This window comes from Morchella importuna (assembly GCF_003444635.1).
Source record: "Morchella importuna strain M04M26 chromosome Unknown Morimp01GS001, whole genome shotgun sequence".
In the NCBI taxonomy this organism is placed as follows: domain Eukaryota; kingdom Fungi; phylum Ascomycota; class Pezizomycetes; order Pezizales; family Morchellaceae; genus Morchella; species Morchella importuna.
Genome location: NW_025763398.1, coordinates 1950529 through 1971298, shown reverse-complemented (window position 1 = coordinate 1971298; position 20770 = coordinate 1950529). Strand labels below are relative to the sequence as shown.

Genomic DNA, 20770 nt, shown 5'->3' with positions numbered 1-20770 from the left:
GTCTGTAACTCCACCTGCCAGCTTATCCCAGCTTGTCAGTGTCGTTTTTTTTCTCTTTCAGAACATACAAACAACAATATTGCAATGCTAGAACCCAGTGATGTCTCTCTCGATATCGAAAGAGCAGAAAGACAAGCTTCCCATCAACTCCACAGTCCCTCAAACACAGATAGCCCTGTAGAGCCTGACTACCCCTCCAGCAGTTCCTCGGATACACATACAAACAACGATGATGACCTGAGTAGGCAATATACGCACCGCGACATCATCCCTGGGCCTAGGAATGAAGACTCAAACAGGATCCAGCTCGAAAGGCAGAGGACCCACTTATCAATATATAGTAATACAGTGGGACGTACGGTGAATGATTATGCGGCAAAGGATGGACTGCCTCCGTTTGGTGGTGGGAAGGAGTACCCGCCACAACTGCCACATAGGGAGCAGTACGTGGTGGAATTTGAGGGCAGTGATGACCCAATGCATGGGCAAAATTGGCCTTTAAAAAAGAAGTACGTTTGTTGCAGTACTTGTATTGATATGTCGATATATCAATTCGTTGACGGGGTATTAACTTAGCATCACAGGATGATTACAGCTGCGGTCTTGGGATACACCACTTTAGTTTCAGCATGGGGTAGCAGCGTGTTTTCATCTGCAACAGAAGCTGTAGCTAGTTAGTATTTCTTATAATCCTCATAATGATCCAGGGGAAACAGACAGCTAAACTCTTGCTTGTTGCAGTCTATTTCGGCATTAGCGCCGAAGCCGCAATTCTTGGGCTCTCATTTTATGTATATCCCAACAGTTTTCTTTTGGTGTCATTAAATTCCTAACGTCACCTCACAGGTCCTTGGATTTGCCAGCGGCCCCTTAATCTGGGCGCCCATGTCCGAGCTCAAGGGCCGCCGCCTTCCTCTCATTCTCGGCATCTTCGGCTTCTCCATCTTCCAGATCGCCGTTGCTGTAGCCAAAGATGCCCAAACCGTCTTAATATGTCGATTCTGGGGTGGATTTTTTGCATCCTGTCCTTTGGCGGTCGTAGGTGCTGTATTTGCAGATATATTCACACAGGAGACCCGGGGGTCTGCTATTGCAGTGTTTAGTATGGCTGTTTTCTCGGGACCGTTGATTGCGCCGATTGCTGGAGGCTTTATCACTGAGAGCTATTTGGGGTGGAGGTGGACGGAGTACACCACAGCTATTATGTGCGTATTTATGCGTTTTATCGAGTGCCCGGGTCGAAATTGACTGAGCTAATGCTATGATAACAGGGGCTTTGTGGCGCTATTCCTAAATATCTTCTTTTTAGAAGAGACATATCCACCAGTTATCCTTGTTGCGAAAGCGTCAGAACTGAGAAGGCTCACGAGAAATTGGGGAATACATGCAAAGCAAGAAGAGATCGAGGTCAACTTTAAAGAGTTGATATCAAAGAATTTTGGACGTCCTTTGAAATTGCTCTTTAGTGAGCCGATTATATTCTTACTGAGCCTTTATACTGCATTCATCTAGTGAGTTATTTTAACATTAGTTCTTGAATAATTAAAACACTAACAATCATAAGTGGTATATTATATATCTTCCTTACAGCATATCCTATAGTTTTCCGTGAAATCAGGGGTTATACTCTCGGTGTGGCCGCGCTTCCATATCTGGGGATGGTGATCGGAATGATTTTGGGAGGCCTTATGGTGATTGCATTTCAACCATGGACCAACAAGAGAATGAGGGCGAATAATAATGTGCCAATCCCGGAGGATCGATTGGTACCGGCGATTATTGGGAGTATAGTGTTTCCTATCGGATTGTTCTGGTTTTCTTGGAGGTATTTTTTTACTCCTCGCTATTATGCGGTGTGTGTAGTAGAATAACAGAATACTGACATAAATCATATAGCGGGAACTACCCTGAAGTTCACTGGGTGGTACCCACTCTAGCCGGTATTCCCATCGGAATCGGCCTCATCACCATTTTCCTCCAGTCACTCAATTATCTCATAGACGCTTACCTCATGTTGTAAGTTTCCAACCTCTACCTGCTTCAATAGAACCACTCCTAACGCCCGAAACAGCGCTGCCTCAGCTATTGCTGCAAACACCTTTCTGCGCTCTGTCTTTGCAGCAGGGTTTCCGCTGTTTGGAAGGCAGATGTTCCATAACCTGGGTGTCAACTGGGCAGGTTCGTTGCTAGGGTTCATTGCAATTGCAATGATACCAATACCAATTTCTTTCTTCCTGTTTGGGGCTAGGATTAGAGCGAGGTCGAAATGGGCCCCGACAACGGAGGTGAATGGTAAATGAGAGATGTAGAGGAGTGGAAAAGGTAGTGTTTTAAAGGGTTGTTAGATAGACCTGAAAAGTTTGAAATGGTTTAGGTTTATACCTACTTACTTGTACATACATGTAGATATTTGCTTATGTGTTCTTTAATTATTGCGATTTATCCATACATACTTAACCGCATTGTTTTATGGGCCCCAGTTAGTACCAAAGATGGAAATATATAATAATAGTGATTTATAATCGAGCTTCGGAGGTTTACCACAGCTATAGTGTAGCAGTTACCATAATATCACATCAAATGCAGCACTAATTCTGCCTGCTTTCTTAGTACTGCAGTGGATTAACTGAGGTGGGCGGCCTGTTTGGATGGGCTATAGTGTTATATGTTTCTCTTAATGATGATGAAATATTTCGAGGTACATATATACCATTGGATTTATTGGGTATTATGAGAAGATTAGTACATATTTTCTTGAAAAGTCTAAGATCGGGATATGCCTCCAAAGATGTACGTACATGTATCAAGTATGTAGTTTATGTGAACACCGTAATTCTGTATCGACTTCCAGATCCGGCAACGTCGTCAACATCTAGATATAATAAGATTCTGGCTTTTTTAATGTCACATAGATGCACCTACACCACCTTTGCATCTATATCTCTTTATCTCACCGTTCCAATAAACTCGATCTTTATAACTAGCTCGCATCAAATGAGATGGCGCCATCCGGTCCTAAAATCTCTAAAAATTACTTTATTCAACCCCTGGTCTTCTAGAAGATACATGATCCCCTATATTACTCATCATGCATACATATAATAGCCTTAAAGTCAAGGCTACAAGAGCTCTAGACAACGGGCCTATCATGCTCTATATCACAAGTCACTTTTATGAATAGATTTCAATTCGTACGACCACGGGTGCATACGATATCACTCGATGCCCTGCATCCCAAGGAACATGGTACGGCTGTATGTACTGTACATGCACCCGGGGAGATCGCAGGAAACTAGAGTACTTAGTTGAAACAGAGGATGTACGGCACATACTCGGGGCAGGCAATAAGAACCTGAAAATGCAAGCTGCAAGCAGGTGCTCAATTTGGTGTAGCTTTTCGCCAGCCGCGAATCAGAGGTTGTTACCATCAAAAGTCATTTTCAGGTTCTTCTTACCTGTCCCGCGTATACCCATAAATTCAGACGTCTCCGAATGTCACAACCAGGCCTACATCTAGGTTATATCTTGCATGAGACACTTGGCTTTGGTGCTACGCAGACCTGGTTCTGTTCGGAAACGTCATTAACCTACATACACTACTAGTAGGTGATCATGAATACTTCCACCTGTAGAGTAATAAGCCACAGCCGCAGCTACGCTACTGAGTCCAGCGCAAATAGGCGAAATCCCTCCCATCCTGTGTAACTTGGCCCCATGATATATCCGGGAGACACTGGAGGTGCAATGTTTCGCAGTTTCTATTCGGGGGATTTTTAACCCAGTGAGGTTAATCCTTCCGTGCTAGATAAAACACAATGGTGAGCTTGTCTGATTACGTTAGTGGCAAGTAAAGTAACGTATGTACCTACTCTAACTGACTAATTAAGCCTAGGGTTAATTTCAAGTCTCGGAATAACTGTGGGTTTGTGGTCATGTCAGCCTAACGTATAGTCCGTATTCTCGCTCGGGGTTCCAGTTTTGATATCGTTCTCAGATTTTTTTTTTCTCAGTAGCCCTGAGCAGCGCCAGCTTCAAACCAATGGGAGTTCGAAATGTATCAGGTACTTACCAAGATTATACGCCCGTCTTCTAAATCTATAGGCCATAATACCCGCAAGTCTCTGCCGTTTTTACAAGTGAAGACTAAACCTTTGAAACGGTTCCCTAGGTCCTGGAAACTTGAAGGTGCCAATTGTTTTTAATAACCAGTAATGTAGTGGGGTGCGGAGAATTAGATATAAATCGAGCTAGCTTTCTTCATATATATTTAAGTAGTGATATTCACCAGAGCTTATTTGACCGATTTTGAATGAGATCTTATCCAAATGACTTTAGAATTACTCTAGCGGTCATGGCAATAACAGCTTGTGGGTCGCAGTCAAAATTTCGGAAGATAATCGAAATCGTAATAGGCATACATACGTACATGCGTGCGTGTGCAAAGATTCACTCAGTTCTTGCCACAATGGCTCTCATGGACATGCTTGAGGCTAAATATAAACATGGTGGATCCAAGTCAGATCATGAACTATCATTCGTTCAGTAAGTTTTCAATCACTGAACGGCAAATCACGCCGAATCGAGGCATAACTAAATCCTGCTACATGTGAAGACGTAGTACATACTCGTGTCACCATTTGAGTCCCTGTGTTTGTATTTTCTGTTTTCGCCCTCCAGTCAAAATCCAACATCGCTTATGTTAGACCAATCGGGGAATAAAAGGTACCAATGAGTGCCCTTATTAAGCGTTTTGATACAGGGGCCGAGTCCTGATAAAGTACCAATACAATCAACGTGTTTCCCGAATCAGGTGATAGGTAACTGAGACTTCGGTATGTCACTCGGAGTTGGTGAACTTTCAGGCGCTTTCTCGTGGATGTGATTGCAGAGTTGAGCCAGTAAGCTTACTACGACTACCTTACTATGATCTGGAAAAGTTTTCTGGCACAGTATGCGAAAGACGAGAACGGCGCCTACCGAGAAAATGTTGTTTCAGATGCCCAGACTTCATGGGTTGAGATATTGCCACTGAAAAAACCAGTCTCTCGGGCCGGTGGGATCTCGGTAGACAGAGACGGCAAAACAGGACCCAGTCTCGATCCACCAAAATGATCTTCCTGTGTGTGGGGGAGGGTAAGATTTTGACCGCGATCAACTAGTATGTATCAGTAGCTACCGTAAAAGTTGGAGCGTTGCACCCGGGTGTTAAATAAGATCCTAGTAAGTTTCTCTCACCAAAAACTGAAGGATTCGCCACAGTTCGAGCAATAATCGGTGCTTTTTACATACCAGGATCTTCTCTAACGCCCGGGCTTTACTCGGGGCAGGCAAAAAGTACCGGACAATGCAAGTTTTGTCTCTGGGCTTTTTTCGCAGTAGTTCACGCCTAGCACGCGCGCCCATTGGTGAACCAAAAACCTGCATTGTCCGGTACTTTTTACCTGCCCCGAGTACGCTCCAAATCTTGCGGTATTGCAGTTTGTCCACCAGACAGCTTCAAGGCTTTTTGTGGCACAAAAAGCAATGTTTCGCTCCCATGTTCTAGACTTTCTGTTCATGCTGCATCCTTTTGGTACTCTATTTATTTCCTTTTTTTTTTTCTTTGCTCAAGTTTCTGATGATATGATGGGTCGATATGTCTTAAACTTAATTAAGGCTTGCCACCAGTTTATGGCGCAATAGAGCGTTTTGGCACTTCCCCAAATTCTAGGTCAAAATTTGAGTTCTTGGCGCTGCGCTGCTACAAGCATTTACAGGTTGATCTTCCAGGATCTGCTGCGATTTCACACCAAAGAAGCAACGGAATCGCTTCTAGCGGCGCAGAGCCAAGAACTCAAATTTTGACCTAGAAATTTGGAAAAGGGTGGTTGCCAAAACGCTCTAATACCATTCAATTCGTGATTCTCAAAAGTAAAGGAAAAAGAAAAGAAACGAAAGAAGGCCAGCACCTGGAATCCGTGACTTTTCCTTCTTTGGGGGAGAGAAAAAAACCAGTCGAGCGGTGGCGCATTTGCTGTGAGGAGATTGCTGGTATCTGCACAATGACACATGCAGACATTCGTTGCTGGGTACTTCACAGTACGTTACGCACTCTGACACCGCTTTGAGGTGGGTGCAGTTATTCCTGCATCATTAGATAAACAGACAAGTTAATTGAGAGGTTGCCCAGATTCATCTAGGCTCAAAACTACAAAAAATAGTGCCGGTTATATGTAATCGAGTCGCTAACCATGGGCCAGTAGGAGTGATCCGACATCGTGGACATGTCTTGGATGTAGAGCTAATTGGAATTAATTTCAAATTGGTACTCTAGCTTGGTATGTATGTACCATACACCTACGTCTATCACTGTGATCTACCTTACTCTCGTTTGGTGGCTCTGGTTCAGAGCTACATGATGTGAGTCAAAAGTGTCTCAGGGTTTTGTAGGTACCACTTGATCCACAAGCGTTTATACTGACAATTAAGGAGGACAAGCGCCTGCTGTCTTCCCACATGAACTTGTAGGAGACTCACTGAACCGACAATGCCATCATTGGATCCCTTAGCTTCTTGATTGAGCGACTTCAAAATCTTTCTAGTCCAAATGGACTCACCAGTTAGGTATTCATGTGTTCTATTTTATGCAAATCCGAGTGATCTTAGCTGCGAAGCCGTCCACGACTCCAAACAAAAGAAGATATGCGGAAGAACACGAAGCATACCCTACATACTAGCACTCAGCGCAAACCGACATTGCCAGCCGTCACAATACAGATTTGTTGGCTCTTGGCAAATTCAGAAACGGGTGCATGCATGCATGCCGACATCGGATGCCAATCCTTTCTGAAGATTACCCCCCCAACTGCAGCTTTAAAATTTTGTCAAAAATCCCCACCTAAGTGATAACAAACTAAGGAAAGAAATGAAGTGTAATAACCCTAGTAATAACCCTATGGAAACATAAAGAAACATTATGCAAAGATAAGATCCTGTAAACCAAAACGCCGGATATAATATACAAGTTCAATGAGATGTGGATGGTGCAATTGGAAGTCGATTTGTAAAATGGAAAAGAAGAGAAACTTGTGAACTTATGCAGGAGCGATGGGGCATCCCAGCTATTAGAAGTTCGGCTCGAGTCCGATCAAGAATGGGACGACTGTGAGTGATTCGATGACTCGTCTTCAGCTTTGCTCCTTTTTGCTTTTCGTTTGGTTCCATTATTATTCCATGGCGGTTTTGTTATTGTACTGGTAGAATCTGTATTCTGTGCTGCAGAAGCATCAGCAGGGAGCAGAAACCTCCAATCCCATGAACGAGCAATCCAATCCTTATGATCTACTCCTCCACATGGCTCCCTCAAGATTTCCAGAAGGTCGTCGGTAGTGTTTAAAGCTTGTCCAAGGGACCATTTATTCGTCCATTGATTATCCAGTGCCAACCATGCCTGCGGAGAAGCCTGGTCTAGGGGTAAAATTCGCCCTAGATGTGAATCGGACGGTATCGGAGGTTTTAAAGCCATCCAGAATGGTATCAAGGTCTCCAAGTATTGTTTACAGGTTTGGTGATCCGGCCGTGGACTCGATTTGAGTGTGTTGATACATTTTGGAATTATATCGGCGATGTCGTCGATAATAGGAGGTTCTGTAACAGGCCGCAGGGAGATATCAAGAAAAACTATAACACATGCTGTGAAAGCAGAACTTCTGTATCTTAGTTAGGGATGATTCAAGATACAATGTAGAAGGAGAGAGGGTGATGTGGAAACCTTACATAGTAAGCCATCCCTTAGTTTGCTGTTTATCCCCTTCAAATAACATGTCAAGAACTTTGCATAATCCCCTCGCAGCGCTTATACATTTGTTGGCATAAAAAACTTCGAGTGACCCATTTTCCTGCGGACACTTCGATCGAGTCGCGGTATTGGCCACTTTAAGCAAGACACGACGGGTAAGGATAATAACAGATCTCAAATATGCGCAGTAGGCCTGAAGCATAACAGCTTTCTGCGTTTGTGGGATCGAGTGATCAAGTATGACCAAGTGAAGAGCGAGTGGGCTAGGCAGGCAACTATACCAAGCCTGAAGCTTTTCCATGTGAGTTTTAATGGTTGCAAAATTGAACGAGTGTTGTGAAAGACTATCGTCTTTAGAAATGTCACTCAAAAGCCTAGCGATATTTTCAAATTCGTTTCTAATGCGATCTGCCGTCATGCGTCGATTTTGTTCACTAGAAATAGTCTAAAGAGATCGAGATTAGCCCACATATATAAAAATGGGGATATTACTTTAATAAGTACCTGCAGTGATTCGTCGGGGCTCTGGGGATCGCTCCTTCTCAAGGCATTCTCGGTATAACTTCCATTGCTATCATCTCCGCTTGAGTGGTAGGGGTCTGTGAATTGATGCTGCTGGTTCTGCTGACTTGGATAATCAATACCACCATTTTGCACCATTTGATTATTTACCATATTGCTTCTCCCTGCCTGTGCTTGTTGTTCGCGATGGTTCCTTGAATTGGTAATATCAACGATTGTGTGAACATATCCGTACACATTCACCGTGAACTCTGCAGACACCCAGCGAACATCCCCGTTCGGATGAACGAAGCGATAATCCTGTTTTCGTAATCTTCCATCTTCAAAGGAAAAGAACCTAGAAACACGCTCTCTGTCCAGGTGATGTACGGCGCTTAACCAATTGCCATCTTGCCGTATTCGATAATCATGAAGACCGGATAGCTCGCAGAAACGTTCGTTGACAAAATATTGATGCCGTCCCTCAAAGGATGTCCTTCCACATATACCCACGGGGACGGAGCTATGGTGTCCATTCGGATCTGGGGGTTGTGTGTGGGTTTCAATGGCTGGTGCTGAAAAATGCTCCAAAGTTGATTGGAGTGCTGATTCCGAAATTTTGCGACGAACGACTTCTGCCTCCAAACATCTAGTCTGTTGCTGAAGCATTGCAACAATGGTATCTCGATCTTGTGAATCGCCTAGAAGCGGATACTTCTTCTCGCCGGGGACGACATGGGAGTGTGACAGACATATCTGTTGGAAAACATCGCTGAGACCATCCGCCTCGAAAACAGACATATCGTATCCACATAAGAGCGACGCATCCTTCCCATTAACTGCTAAGAAACGCTCCCATACCTGCTCCAGTTCATGGGCTAGTAAGTGCGATCCACGTTCGCAGAGAATGTTGACCAATTCTCCATAAGCGAGAATCCTGGGATACTGTTTCCGAACATCCTGAAAGACCTTCCCAAAATAGCTATCGAACGCCTGGCCATCGACTTTATCCCCGTTCAGGAGCGATGGCAATAAAGCATCCGCATCCACAAGAATCAGTTGGCCGCGCTCCTTGAGAAGCCCGGGTGCAAGATTCTGTTCCCTTAAATGAGCCTCAAGTCCATCAAGATGCTGCCGCGTAGCAATGATAATAGCTGCATTTTCTGTACTGAAAAACGAGGGTAGAATAAATTTTGAGACGGCGTCGTATAAAAAACATTCGGCTTCGTAAAACTGGATCAAGTGTGTGCAGCGCGGAAGTGCTGGAGGCGCTGCTTTCTTGCGTGATGCCTTACTACCGGCAGTACCAGGTCCTGCCATGGAGTTCCGACTATAGAATCACCCTGGTGCTAAATGAAAGGGATGAAGACAAACTCTGCTGGATTGATCAGTGAAATTTTGGTCGGATGGATCGATGAGAGTGAAATGTAATAAAGGTGCGACTTTTCCCCCCTCGGATTGCGTATTTTGTGTGTTGTAAGTGGTATGGGTATGGATGGACTCGATGGCTGTAGGTAGACAAGCAGGTTTGGAGTGAAAGGATACATTTGTAAAGGTGGTAAGGAGAGGATCCGTGCGACCAGACAGTCTTAACATGGTATGATTATCGACATTACTTTTTTATTATTGAATGTATGTGGGGCTTGTAATAGATAATTGGCTAGAGCGCGTTGAGACATATATACACACATGCGCATTGAATTTTTTCGTGATAGTAGAAAGTTGATCAATTGATCCTACATACATACACCAAACCAGGTCCAACAGATTGGACACTCCCAATGCCGGGCCTGAGGAGGGTGTGTACTCTACACATAGAGTAGAGTACAGGGATCGTTTCTGCACGGTCAGCTTGTGAGCCACGATCCAAGATCGTAATTGACTTGGTCACAAAGGCTGAAAACTAGACCGCACAGACAGTTGTATCTTTTCAACGGCATCTACACAACCAATGTTAGGTTAGGGGTGCAACTTTTTAGAGGAGAAGGAGGGAGGGGAGGGATCAGTACTTGAGCACCAATCTGTCGGATACGATGCCCAAAGATTCGGGAAAGTGCAAATCTTCGAGTAGGTACATAGCGCCATGAGAAGAGTATGAGGGTAAGAGGAGGGACGGGCAATGCACAGGGACCGGGGGCGTAAGGTCCTTTGCCCGATTACAGCTTGGTAAGACTATGAACCTCAATCCGACGATAAGAATGGATCCATGGAGGTCCTATGTCATAATGTAGCCTTATTCAAGAAGGTCAGCTTCCTTCTGGGTGGTAGGCTTTAGGGGTCTACCCAGTAGCGCTAGTCGTTTCATTGATGTAGGGACAGTCCTGTGCCGTCGTATGTACACATGTATTTACGTCCCTCTTTCGAACTGCTCTAGCATACCACCATCACTATTGCTACTAAACCTCTACACCTCTACATAATAGAGATTTACCCTACATGGCCTGATATCTAGGTACTAGTCACTCATGATTTGCTTTCTATCCGGCGAAGACTCCAATTTTGGAAGTCGATCTAATGTCAAATTTTCCAGATCGACTTGTACACATGTGCAGCAAGAGCGGGTCTTAGGAGATCCCGCGGTTATCGAAACCGTTTTTCTTATGGTCGATTCGCATTGCAACCACCTGTTGATCTTACAGTACAAATTCTATGTTGCAACAAGGTTCCTCGTCAAAGTTTCAGAATCTCGAGGCACCAGATCTAGATTAGGAAACCCCTAGAGCCAGATCTAGAAACTACAGAGCTTTCAAATCTCAATGTACAAGAGACCGTGGCGCGCGTAGCAAGAATACCGTAAGGCTTAGTTAGGCCTTTCCCATCATGCATCTAAGCATTTTACAAAACTTCCAGGCGAACATCTTTTATCAGGAGGGCAGATGAAGTTGAACCCTAGGTGTACAATTGCAAGGGTGTAAGCGAGATCTCACTGCATTCAAAGTAGCCATGGACGATGTCGGGTGTGGCAGCGGGGCCCTTGCGCAAAGCGACCGAGGTTCATGGCTGCAACATGGGATTAATTGAGATTACACCACTCCCTGATAACACGTTATTTCGAACTCGCCTTTTTTTAAAAAAAGATTATTCTCGAAGCCAATACCCACAGAATTTAAAGGAGAAATCAACGAAAAATAAAGCAGGGAATCTTATAATTACCTTCTAGCCGCATGTAAGCCTAGACCTTGTAGTTTTGGACGTCAGTGTCCCATCCGGTTACAAAAATACATAGTACTGTCGTTTACTAAAAGCAGCCCAGGCTAGTTTATTCATAGAAGTTTGGGGGGGCAAAATGTTGGGGGGGGCCAAAAACCTAAAAGCTCACTACACTTATGTTTCATAGGCGCCAGATTCTGAATTTCTAGAATTCCACGGTTTTCGGGACATAGCGCAGGGGGGCATATTACATACAATAATCAAAATAATTGCGCATGCGGTAATTATCAAGAGCACCCCAATATCCCGGGAAGATCCAAGGACAGTACATATGACCATAACTTCTTCGAGATTGGATAAAACTGAACGTTGCACCGCGTAGCCACATCAATAACCCCCGAAATTGTTAATGTGCTCGGAATTCCAAAAGGAGTGATAAAGTAGAACGAGTGATATTCCATGACCCAGTGATAGTGTTCATGGATTAGAGTTGTTGATTGCAGCCACATAACGGATGCTACATTTAGCTACATGTATTGACCAGGCAGGGATTGCAATAACAGCCAAGATGCCAAAGCCCAGTTCCTATGTACTCGCGAGAGGACCCCTGTTTGTTAACAGACGATATTCGGCGGTGAACTGTAATGGTACAATGTCTAAGGCAAGATCCAGCCGTGGTAGTACGGCAGAACTTTCTGCTTGATCTGTCAGACCTGCCGGGATGTTCGAGCCTTGAATGTGACCTTCGGTCCTACTGCATTACGCTGGCGACGTGAGTCGACTAGAACATCTCCTTTGAATTTCCCATCAACACCTAGGGCATTCGTGGACCTTTTAGTTATCTAGCTAGCCAGCTACACCCTCGAACATTGATCACCTGGCTGGATAGATATCGCAAGAGCGGTGAGGAAAATGTCACAAGGCCTATGTTAACGTTCTATGACACTTTTGTAGGGCGGATAATCCCGAATACACCCCCGCTACCCGGGCCCTAGCTACTATTTCTACCTATCCGTCCCCAGAGTACCCTACTGACCTACTCTTCACACTCTAGAATTAACGTATCGATATCATTGCCCTCCTGCAGCGCACGAGCCGCTCCGCGGGAAAAAAAAATCAAGGAAGAAAAGGAAATAAAGAAAAAGGTTGGCATTGCTTGGGGTTGGGGAAAAGTCCCCAGCATGACAAAAAAAAACCGAAATAGTTGGCGTGCAGATAAGTATGTACATATGTATATGCGTGACGCCATTTAGTGATTACTCTCTAGGGTATCAATAGGAAGTAATGTGCGTAGGTCATGATCATTGTACACTGGTCCAGTTGGATCGACCGAAACAGCCGAAAATGTAGGATGGGCAAGGGCGGAGTGATGCTTGCGATCGAGGCCTTCAATTGTTGTTCCACGGCAATGAATGAGGTGGACACACGTTTCAATACACAACAAAGGTGGAAGAGATTCAAGGCCCAAAGGTTTCTCAAACAGAAACTATTGGGATAATAGGAATTGGTGTTGACTTCCTGTTATAGGGGATTTAGGATCGTTGCTTATCTGGCTGATAGGTCACAGGCCAACACCGCCGTCTATTCTTGCCTAAATCTAGGCGTTGATGTGTAATAGGATCGATATCTGGTATCCCAACGGTTGTGGATCACTTGCCCTATGTGAGAGTTCGAGGGCCAAGCTATGTCTCGGAGAGTGCCTAATTATAACATGCCAGGGACCTAGAAAAAAGCACGAGATGACTGGGGAGGTGTCAAGACCCCTCTGAGGGTTGGTTGGAGTCAAAATAGAGGGAACGTCAACGACATTAAGATAAGATCATGTACGTGCTGTTTCAAAGAAAATAAAAAATTTGCTGATCATATTTTGGTGAAGTGAAAACAATAGGTTATAATTAGTAATTATAAGAATATATAGGGAATAGTTCTGTCTTTTTTGTTTTGTCTTCATACCTGCAGCCTGGTAAATTTGTATAATTGCATCCGTTGACATCACACAATTAGCTTCGGAACGTCTTGAAGTATCCCCGAACTGGTTAGCTACCGAAAGCCTCACCGAGCGGCCTTTGGGGGAGGGAGGGAGAAGGAGGCGTCCGAACATCCCCCGAAGGCTTCGGAGACCAGAATTTTGATACGCCAGGTCTGTGCGGCAAGCCTCGCACAATAATCCCAGGGGATGGGACTATTCTTTATGTTACAGTGCACCATGTAAGCAAATGTGCACACAGCAAATAGAGCCGTCAAAATGAAGAGATTGGAGTGCCTCTCTTAGTCGAGTACTCTAGTGGGCTGACACCATGTCTAGATGTGTGGCCGGTACATATAGATACAGGGTCGAAAAGCTTCGGGTCCGAACCCGTCGCGTCTCACGATATCAGGCGGTCCCTTTGGATGATAAAAGCCAATACCGAGCTGAAGTAAAACCTGAATCTCCGAGAAGTACTTAGTTTACGTACCTAGCTAGGTATACCTATTCTAACCGTACTTTACCCAGGACCTAAACATTTCGGACCCAAATTGGTAATGAGATCTCCAGCTTTCGAATTTCTCTAGGCCTTTTAACATGTGCAGTCTGTAAAAGGTGGATTGGGAGTCCGGCGGTTACTTACGTGCTAGCTACATAGTAGTTTAAGAACTGATTAATTGCGCAATCAATAATTGTGAGGACACATGAGGACGCGTAATGGATGTTATAGGCTCAGATATACTAGGCCAACTATCCGATTATATTACCTGATCTGATAGACGACGACGTTGATGGAGCTCCTACATATTGTCCCATAGCTAGAGTCAGAGTCATCACAGGTCACTCGTGTATCAGAGTGGCCTGATCTGTACATGACAACCACTACAAACCATCCAAAACGCTCCACTAGGCCGTATCGCTTTTATCTATTTACGATGTTTTCGATCCAGATGTCTAAGAATGCCAGAAGCCATGGTTCACCTACATGCAGAGAACTACGGCTAGCTGTGGTGGAGACTCGACATGATGTACCTGTATGTACGTATATGTAGTACTAGGAAGCTCTACAATCCAACCACCCAACAATGCCGGAGATGGCAATACCTACGTATACTTTTTTCTTCCCGAAAACCAGATACGTCTCGGGAACTCCATAAACGGTCACCGGCGCCTCCTTTTTCGTTTCTTTTTTATTCCATTCCCGTCATAAATCCTTGTGTATCTCACAACTAATAGGTATGTAAGTTTGCTCACTCCTCGGATAGAATGTATGTAGATACGTAACATTCGGGGCCGGGCTTGCTGACATTTAACCTCTCGCTCGTCGTTTCGGGACCGGTATCAGTGCTTGGGTGTGGAGAACCTATTATCTCGATACTACCGCACTCCTCTTGCCTGAGAAGACATGTCGATCCCGGCCGAGGGTTTTGCCTTATAAAATCCTAGGATATCGGGATACATATCGCAGCAGAGCTCGACCAGTATACATGTATTTTATGTGCTCTAAGACTTCAGTGTGCAGGAAAATACCGGGCCTCACGCCACTACTCGGTCTCCATCTCTTCGATCCGAACGGGATATGCCGTTCTGCGACGACGCAACTTGGTTGTGGCTGGATCGCTGAGATGCCCCGGGAACAGGAAGCTTATTGCTTTTGCGGGGTAATTAAGGCTCTGTCGCTTAGGCTTAACCAGTTCCTGGGCAAAGCCTCGGATCTCCCCGCCCTGGGGCCATTTAGCCAAATGGCTTCAGGAATATGGCATACCAAAAACTTCATCACTTAGATGCATTTGATCAACAAAAGGTCTGATATCTCTTGGAGATTTCAGTTATTCCCTTACCCTACTGACTCGGGTAAACCCCTACTTTTATGTAGGCTAACTACAGAATTAGTCTGGAAGCTTGGTCTGTCTATAGCTAGCCAGGTGATGAGGTACCCGCAGAGAAACACATCTAAATTCAATGGCTTTCCCCGCAAACTGTGGGGAAGCAAGGAACCTTATTTTGGCTATATGGTTCAACGGCTAGAGAGTTACCTATAACTATGAAGTACCTACACGAAATACGATGGGTGATTAAGTGACGCTCCGGATCCTCTACCACGGATAATATCATGATCCTTGAATGGTAGTCAAAGGACACAACTCGTGAGAATACTACTCGACGGACCAAATTAACCCGTTTAATTAAGTACTGCTTTCAGAATTATAAATACAAGTCAGAGTCCCATATATATAACTGTGTAAGTAACTTTGCCAATTGAGGGCTCACTTCGGACCTAAACTCTAAAGATGCAGTATCAATTCTCGGGGCCCACAATCCTCACCTTTTTGAAATTATGTGCAACTACTCTTGCGGTAAACCTCGTAGTTTCGAGCGAGTATGGAAATAAAACGAGTCCAATCATGTATGGCCTGATGTTTGAGGTGTGTAGAAGTAGCCCGGCCAAAGACTACATAGTGCTATCTCATCTGCCAAGGTGTAGTAGTACCTATACAGTCAGCTAATAGTAGCAACAGGATATCAATCACTCCGGCGACGGTGGTCTCTACGCAGAACTAATCCGCAACCGTGCCTTCCAAGGCTCTGGTAATACCACAAATCCAACCCTTGCTGCCTATCGCGCTGTCGGCGATGCCGTCATATCCATTGATACCACCAACCCGCTCTCCCCCGCGCTGAAAAATGTAATGAAGGTCACCCCAATCTCATCAGACGCTACCCAAGTGGGTTTTCTCAATGAAGGATTCTGGGGAATCAATGTGAAAGATCAAGAATACACCGGAAGTTTCTACGTCAAGGGACAATATAACGGGGCATTCATAGTTTCACTCAAGTCGAACCTTACGAGCAAGGTATATGCACAGAAGAAGGTCAGGTCCGCGTCGAAACCGGATGTATGGACCAAACATGAGTTTGTGCTTCACCCAGAAGCCGCACCGAACGTGAACAATACATTGCAGATCACATTCAACGCCAAGGGCTCGGAGGAGGGGCTGTGGTTTAGTATGATTAGTCTGTTCCCACCAACATACCATGGAAGGTGTGTAACCAGCTACTAAATGATAGAAGTTATGGGAGACGCTAATAGAGAATTGTATTAAAGGAAGAATGGGTTAAGGAAGGACTTGGCGGAGAACTTGGAGAAGTTCAAACCAACTTTTCTGAGATTCCCAGGTGGAAATAATCTGCAAGTGCCCAACGATCCCGGCTGTAAACTGTATTTTGCTGACCCTCCTTTAAGTGAGGGAGACGAACCTCCATACCACTGGAAATGGAATGAAACAATTGGTCCATTAATAGACCGCCCTGGTCGTCCAGGTAATCATGAATTCCTTTTAATTAAGCCTTGCCGAACAATTTACTCAACGAACCAAGGTACATGGGGTTATGAAAACACAGATGGCCTAGGATTAGTTGAATATATGGAAGTATGTCACGAACTAAAAGGCCTAAGAACATAGCTAAATCCTAGGCAGTGGTGCGATGATATGAATCTGGAACCAATACTTGACGTCTGGGCTGGCTATTACCTCTCAGGACCTACAATCCCCCAAGAAGAGCTAGAATTTTACATCCAAGACGTCCTCAACGAGCTTGAATTTCTCATGGGCTCCATCGATACTCCCTACGGTTCCCTCCGTGCCCAACTCGGTCACCCTAAACCCTGGGTGATCAACTATGTCGAAGTTGGCAATGAGGATGATGTCGGCGGGGGCGCATCATACAGCGCCTACCGCTTTCCAATGTTCCGCGACGCCATCAAAGTTGCATACCCGCACATGACGATCATTGGCTCCACCCCTAAAATCGACCCTATACCAGATGGTGCATGGTTAGATTATCATAGATATACAAGACCGGATGACTTTGTGTCGCTTTTTGGTATGTTCGATAATTGGAATAGAAGTCATCCGGTATTTGTGGGAGAGTACGCATATATTCAACCTAATAAACCAGGCGGCGGGGGCCCGGAATGGGGTGGGGCGTGGAGGTCCCCATATACGACGTTGATAGGGATGATATCAGAGGCAGTGTTTGCAATTGGGATGGAGAGGAATGCGGATTTGGTCAGAGCGGCGGCGTATGCGCCTATATTACAGAACTTGAACAGTTACCAGTGGAGCGTAAGTTCCCTTAACATTTCAACTAATCAGCCATACCCATACCTCAGGTTCAAAAAGGTATTGGTAACTGACAGTTTTCTGATTTTCAGCCTGACTTGATATCCTTCACAGCCGACCCAGAGGAGACTGCGCTTTCAATCAGCTATTACCTCCAAAAAGTATGTATCTCTACAGTTATAGTATAAAGATATTATTGTAACACTTTCTAGCTCTTCTCAACCCATCACGGAACTACCGTACTTCCGGTCACCTCAGATGTCAAATTTGGACCACTGTACTGGTCTGCATCCAGTACCGATGATGGTGGATACTACCTCAAAATTGCCAACTACAACGGTACTACAACCACTGTAACTTTCGAAGTCCCTGATGACAACGTTATCAAGGGTAAACTTACAACTTTAAGTGCACCTTCTCCATTCTCCGAGAATAGCCCAAAGAATGAGACAAGTATATGGACGGAAAAGGATGTTATTAAGGGCGCAGATGGGAAGTTCGCGTTTGATTTGCCGGATTTGACGGTTGCTGTTTTGGCGGTGAAGTAAATGGAATACCTACATGTAGCTATAGGCTGTATCTGTATAAAGATCAAATCTCCTACCGCAGAATCTCAGGAATAACGAATCGAACTGGGCTGGAATACCACTTACCCATTGGTCAAGACGACCAAAAGTTACGCTTTAGGTCTGTCGGATTGAGGCTCAACAAGCATTTGACCAATCCGAAGCACAATATTCCAGTCCAGTTCGATTCGTTATTCCTGAGATTTTGCGGTAGTGGAAGCAACAAAAAATCTTGGTCAGCGCTAGAGCCAGAAAGGCCAGTTAACCACTTAGAAGACCGGAGCATCAAGACCTGGTATCAAAAAAAAAATTTTATAATTGTGACGTACTATCCGCAGTAAGGCTATGTATGATTTGGTGTGTGCTCTGTCATACAGATTTGGTCCTTCTGACTGCATCTCAACCTTCTGTTTGGATCCCATGCACCCTACAACAGCTGCAGCTAGCTCAGCCGAAAAGCTACATGAGATCGAATTGAAAAGATACAGTATGGTGCGATCGATTGCTACTAACCATCCCCGGAGTAGTTATTAAAATGGTACGATATTTGCAGCGTGTTGTCTGTACTATTTAACCGGATGGCCAATCAGGAACCTCGTCCCTCAACCTCCGAAGAACTACAGTACAGTACATGCAGTTTTGTACCCTCAAAATATAGTTGCACATCTTCTTCGAAGGTAGGTACCCGGGGCAGGCAATAAGAACCTGAAAATGCAAGCTGCAAGCAGGTGCTCAATTTGGTGTAGCTTTTCGCCAGCCGCGAATCAGAGGTTGTTACCATCAAAAGTCATTTTCAGGTTCTTCTTACCTGCCCCGAGTATTATTGTGGGTTATGGGTTAATGAGTTGTTTTCTTATAGGTTATAAGGGAGGTGAGTAGCTGCTAGAGTTTGAGTGATCATGATTTTGACTTGCTCTTGCATCATGATACCCCTTCTAACTCGAACGGTAAGTCTGATGTACATAAAAGAGCCGTTAAAATCATAGTATAGTGGCTTTATCATTAATGGCGCTGGGGGCTGCAAGTAAGTACTAATATCAATATTGGACGTACATGAGGTTATCACTGCGCAACATCGTGTCAATCTACGCACTAAAATTCAAGCACCTTCATTACGCGCACAGATTTTGATTGCAGTTCCACTAAACTTCTGGTGTCAAATCTGGCTAGTTCTGGCATATTTGCCGCAACCTTTAGAAGGCGCGCGCAGCAGCGCAAAACATGCCTCTTTAGGTACCATTTTGTGTGGAGTAGCGCAAAGTAAACTTCAGGCCCGGCTCCGATTTGCCGGAAGCACGAGTTGATGTTCCCCGCTTCTGTGATTGGTTATAATCGACTCCAACATGCCCAAGATGTCGATAATATCAATAATTTCAAGCTCTTCATGTCCGAGCTGGTAAGTACATACATATGCTGCTGCTGCAAGCATTACTCTTTAGGTGGAGGCTTGCGGTAGACTGGGCTAGTAGATATACACCAGTGTGTAAGTACGTCGGGTAGGTTCTCCACGGAAGTCTGTGAATTGGCCATAAAGTTGCTACATGAAAGCCTTAAACTTGACTGACTAACCTACTCTATTCTGTGCAGCATCGTCTCCATACCATCATCATGCAAGTATCATTCGATAAAGGTCACCAAAGATAGGTCTAAAGGCAGGGGAGACATTTCAGCGTCAACCTCAATCATAATTGCCGTAGGCGCTCCGGCCATTGATTTCACAAATTTTACTCTACCTAGAAGGGAGAACCGTTGGTGCACGCGTCTCGTCGTGCATCCTACCAGTCAGTGCACCGTTGGTTAGATACTTCAAGGTGACAGTGACATATAAGACAAAAACCAGAGAGAGACAGGACCTGGGGATTCACTATGACCGTTGAAAATCTGAGATATATACTCGCTATGACAACATCCTTTCCCGTGTAAAGCTGCCTAGTTTATTTGGAGATTCTGGAACGTGGTCCGTGAAATTGAGGTGCCAAACTTAGGTGTTTCGGACATCTTTCCTGGTACTTGGATCCGGAAGCTTTCTCTTTTCTTTCTGCTCTTGTAGAAATTGATAAACCGGCATGTTCTTTAGTTTTCCGGACCATAGGCTATCTCTGGATAGTACAACTGCTCTATGTACATGCCCCGGAGAAATTTCGAAATTAATGGCTAGTATCAGGGGTGTTTGAAGAAAGTAGTTCAATGTGCCTCGGGGAATTAAAGTTGAATTAACAAACTGTTACATTCTCCGATTTTGATTACTTATGTTAATTAATATCAGTACATATCACGAATAAGCAAGTGACCTTTTTTCAACCTCTTAAACCTCCTATTTACATGCAAGCCCCGGGACAAGGGAAAGCTCCGGACCCAAAGTATAGCACTAAGCAAATAAAGGCGCTAAGACCACATAACCTTCTTCCGCCAAGAAGACCCGCGTGCTTTTGAAACCTTTGCTTATCGTCTCAGGCCCCTGAACATGATCTAGTGATATCAAGCACAGATACAAGCTCGGTATATAATCCGGCAAATGGACGTACATTCGCGTCTCAAACATCCAATTGTTTATTCTGAGAACAGCCAGGATGCCTTAACTATATGTACATATATTCTTGCTTCTTTGGATGTATATGCTGTACTGTGGTTAAGCATTTTTGTGGTTTATGCAAACTCTAATAAGATTAGCACATATGCTTCTCGC

General features: G+C 44.6%; 3 protein-coding genes across 3 annotated transcripts; 2 read left to right on the top strand and 1 right to left on the bottom strand.

Annotated features, from left to right (window-relative positions):
• Positions 1 to 84: 84 nt before the first annotated feature.
• LAJ45_00487 (uncharacterized protein) lies at positions 85 to 2300 on the top strand (the record flags this gene model as incomplete). Its single annotated transcript, XM_046110088.1, has 8 exons — positions 85 to 509; positions 585 to 673; positions 742 to 791; positions 847 to 1205; positions 1272 to 1511; positions 1565 to 1825; positions 1897 to 2016; positions 2072 to 2300. 8 exons carry the CDS (start codon positions 85 to 87, stop codon positions 2298 to 2300), a joined length of 1773 nt encoding a protein of 590 aa, XP_045976781.1.
• A 4826-nt stretch (positions 2301 to 7126) lies between these two features.
• Positions 7127 to 9598, bottom strand: LAJ45_00486 (uncharacterized protein; the record flags this gene model as incomplete). Its single annotated transcript, XM_046110087.1, has 3 exons — positions 7127 to 7688; positions 7756 to 8222; positions 8282 to 9598. 3 exons carry the CDS (start codon positions 9596 to 9598, stop codon positions 7127 to 7129), a joined length of 2346 nt encoding a protein of 781 aa, XP_045976780.1.
• A 5552-nt stretch (positions 9599 to 15150) lies between these two features.
• Positions 15151 to 18066, top strand: LAJ45_00485 (uncharacterized protein; the record flags this gene model as incomplete). The annotated part of the gene is made up of 11 exons (XM_046110086.1): positions 15151 to 15198; positions 15288 to 15299; positions 15526 to 15636; positions 15692 to 15820; positions 15914 to 16437; positions 16501 to 16584; positions 16639 to 16715; positions 16773 to 16825; positions 16874 to 17521; positions 17611 to 17679; positions 17731 to 18066. The coding sequence occupies 11 exons, from the start codon at positions 15151 to 15153 to the stop codon at positions 18064 to 18066; spliced, it is 2091 nt and encodes a 696-aa protein (XP_045976779.1).
• Positions 18067 to 20770: the final 2704 nt, after the last annotated feature.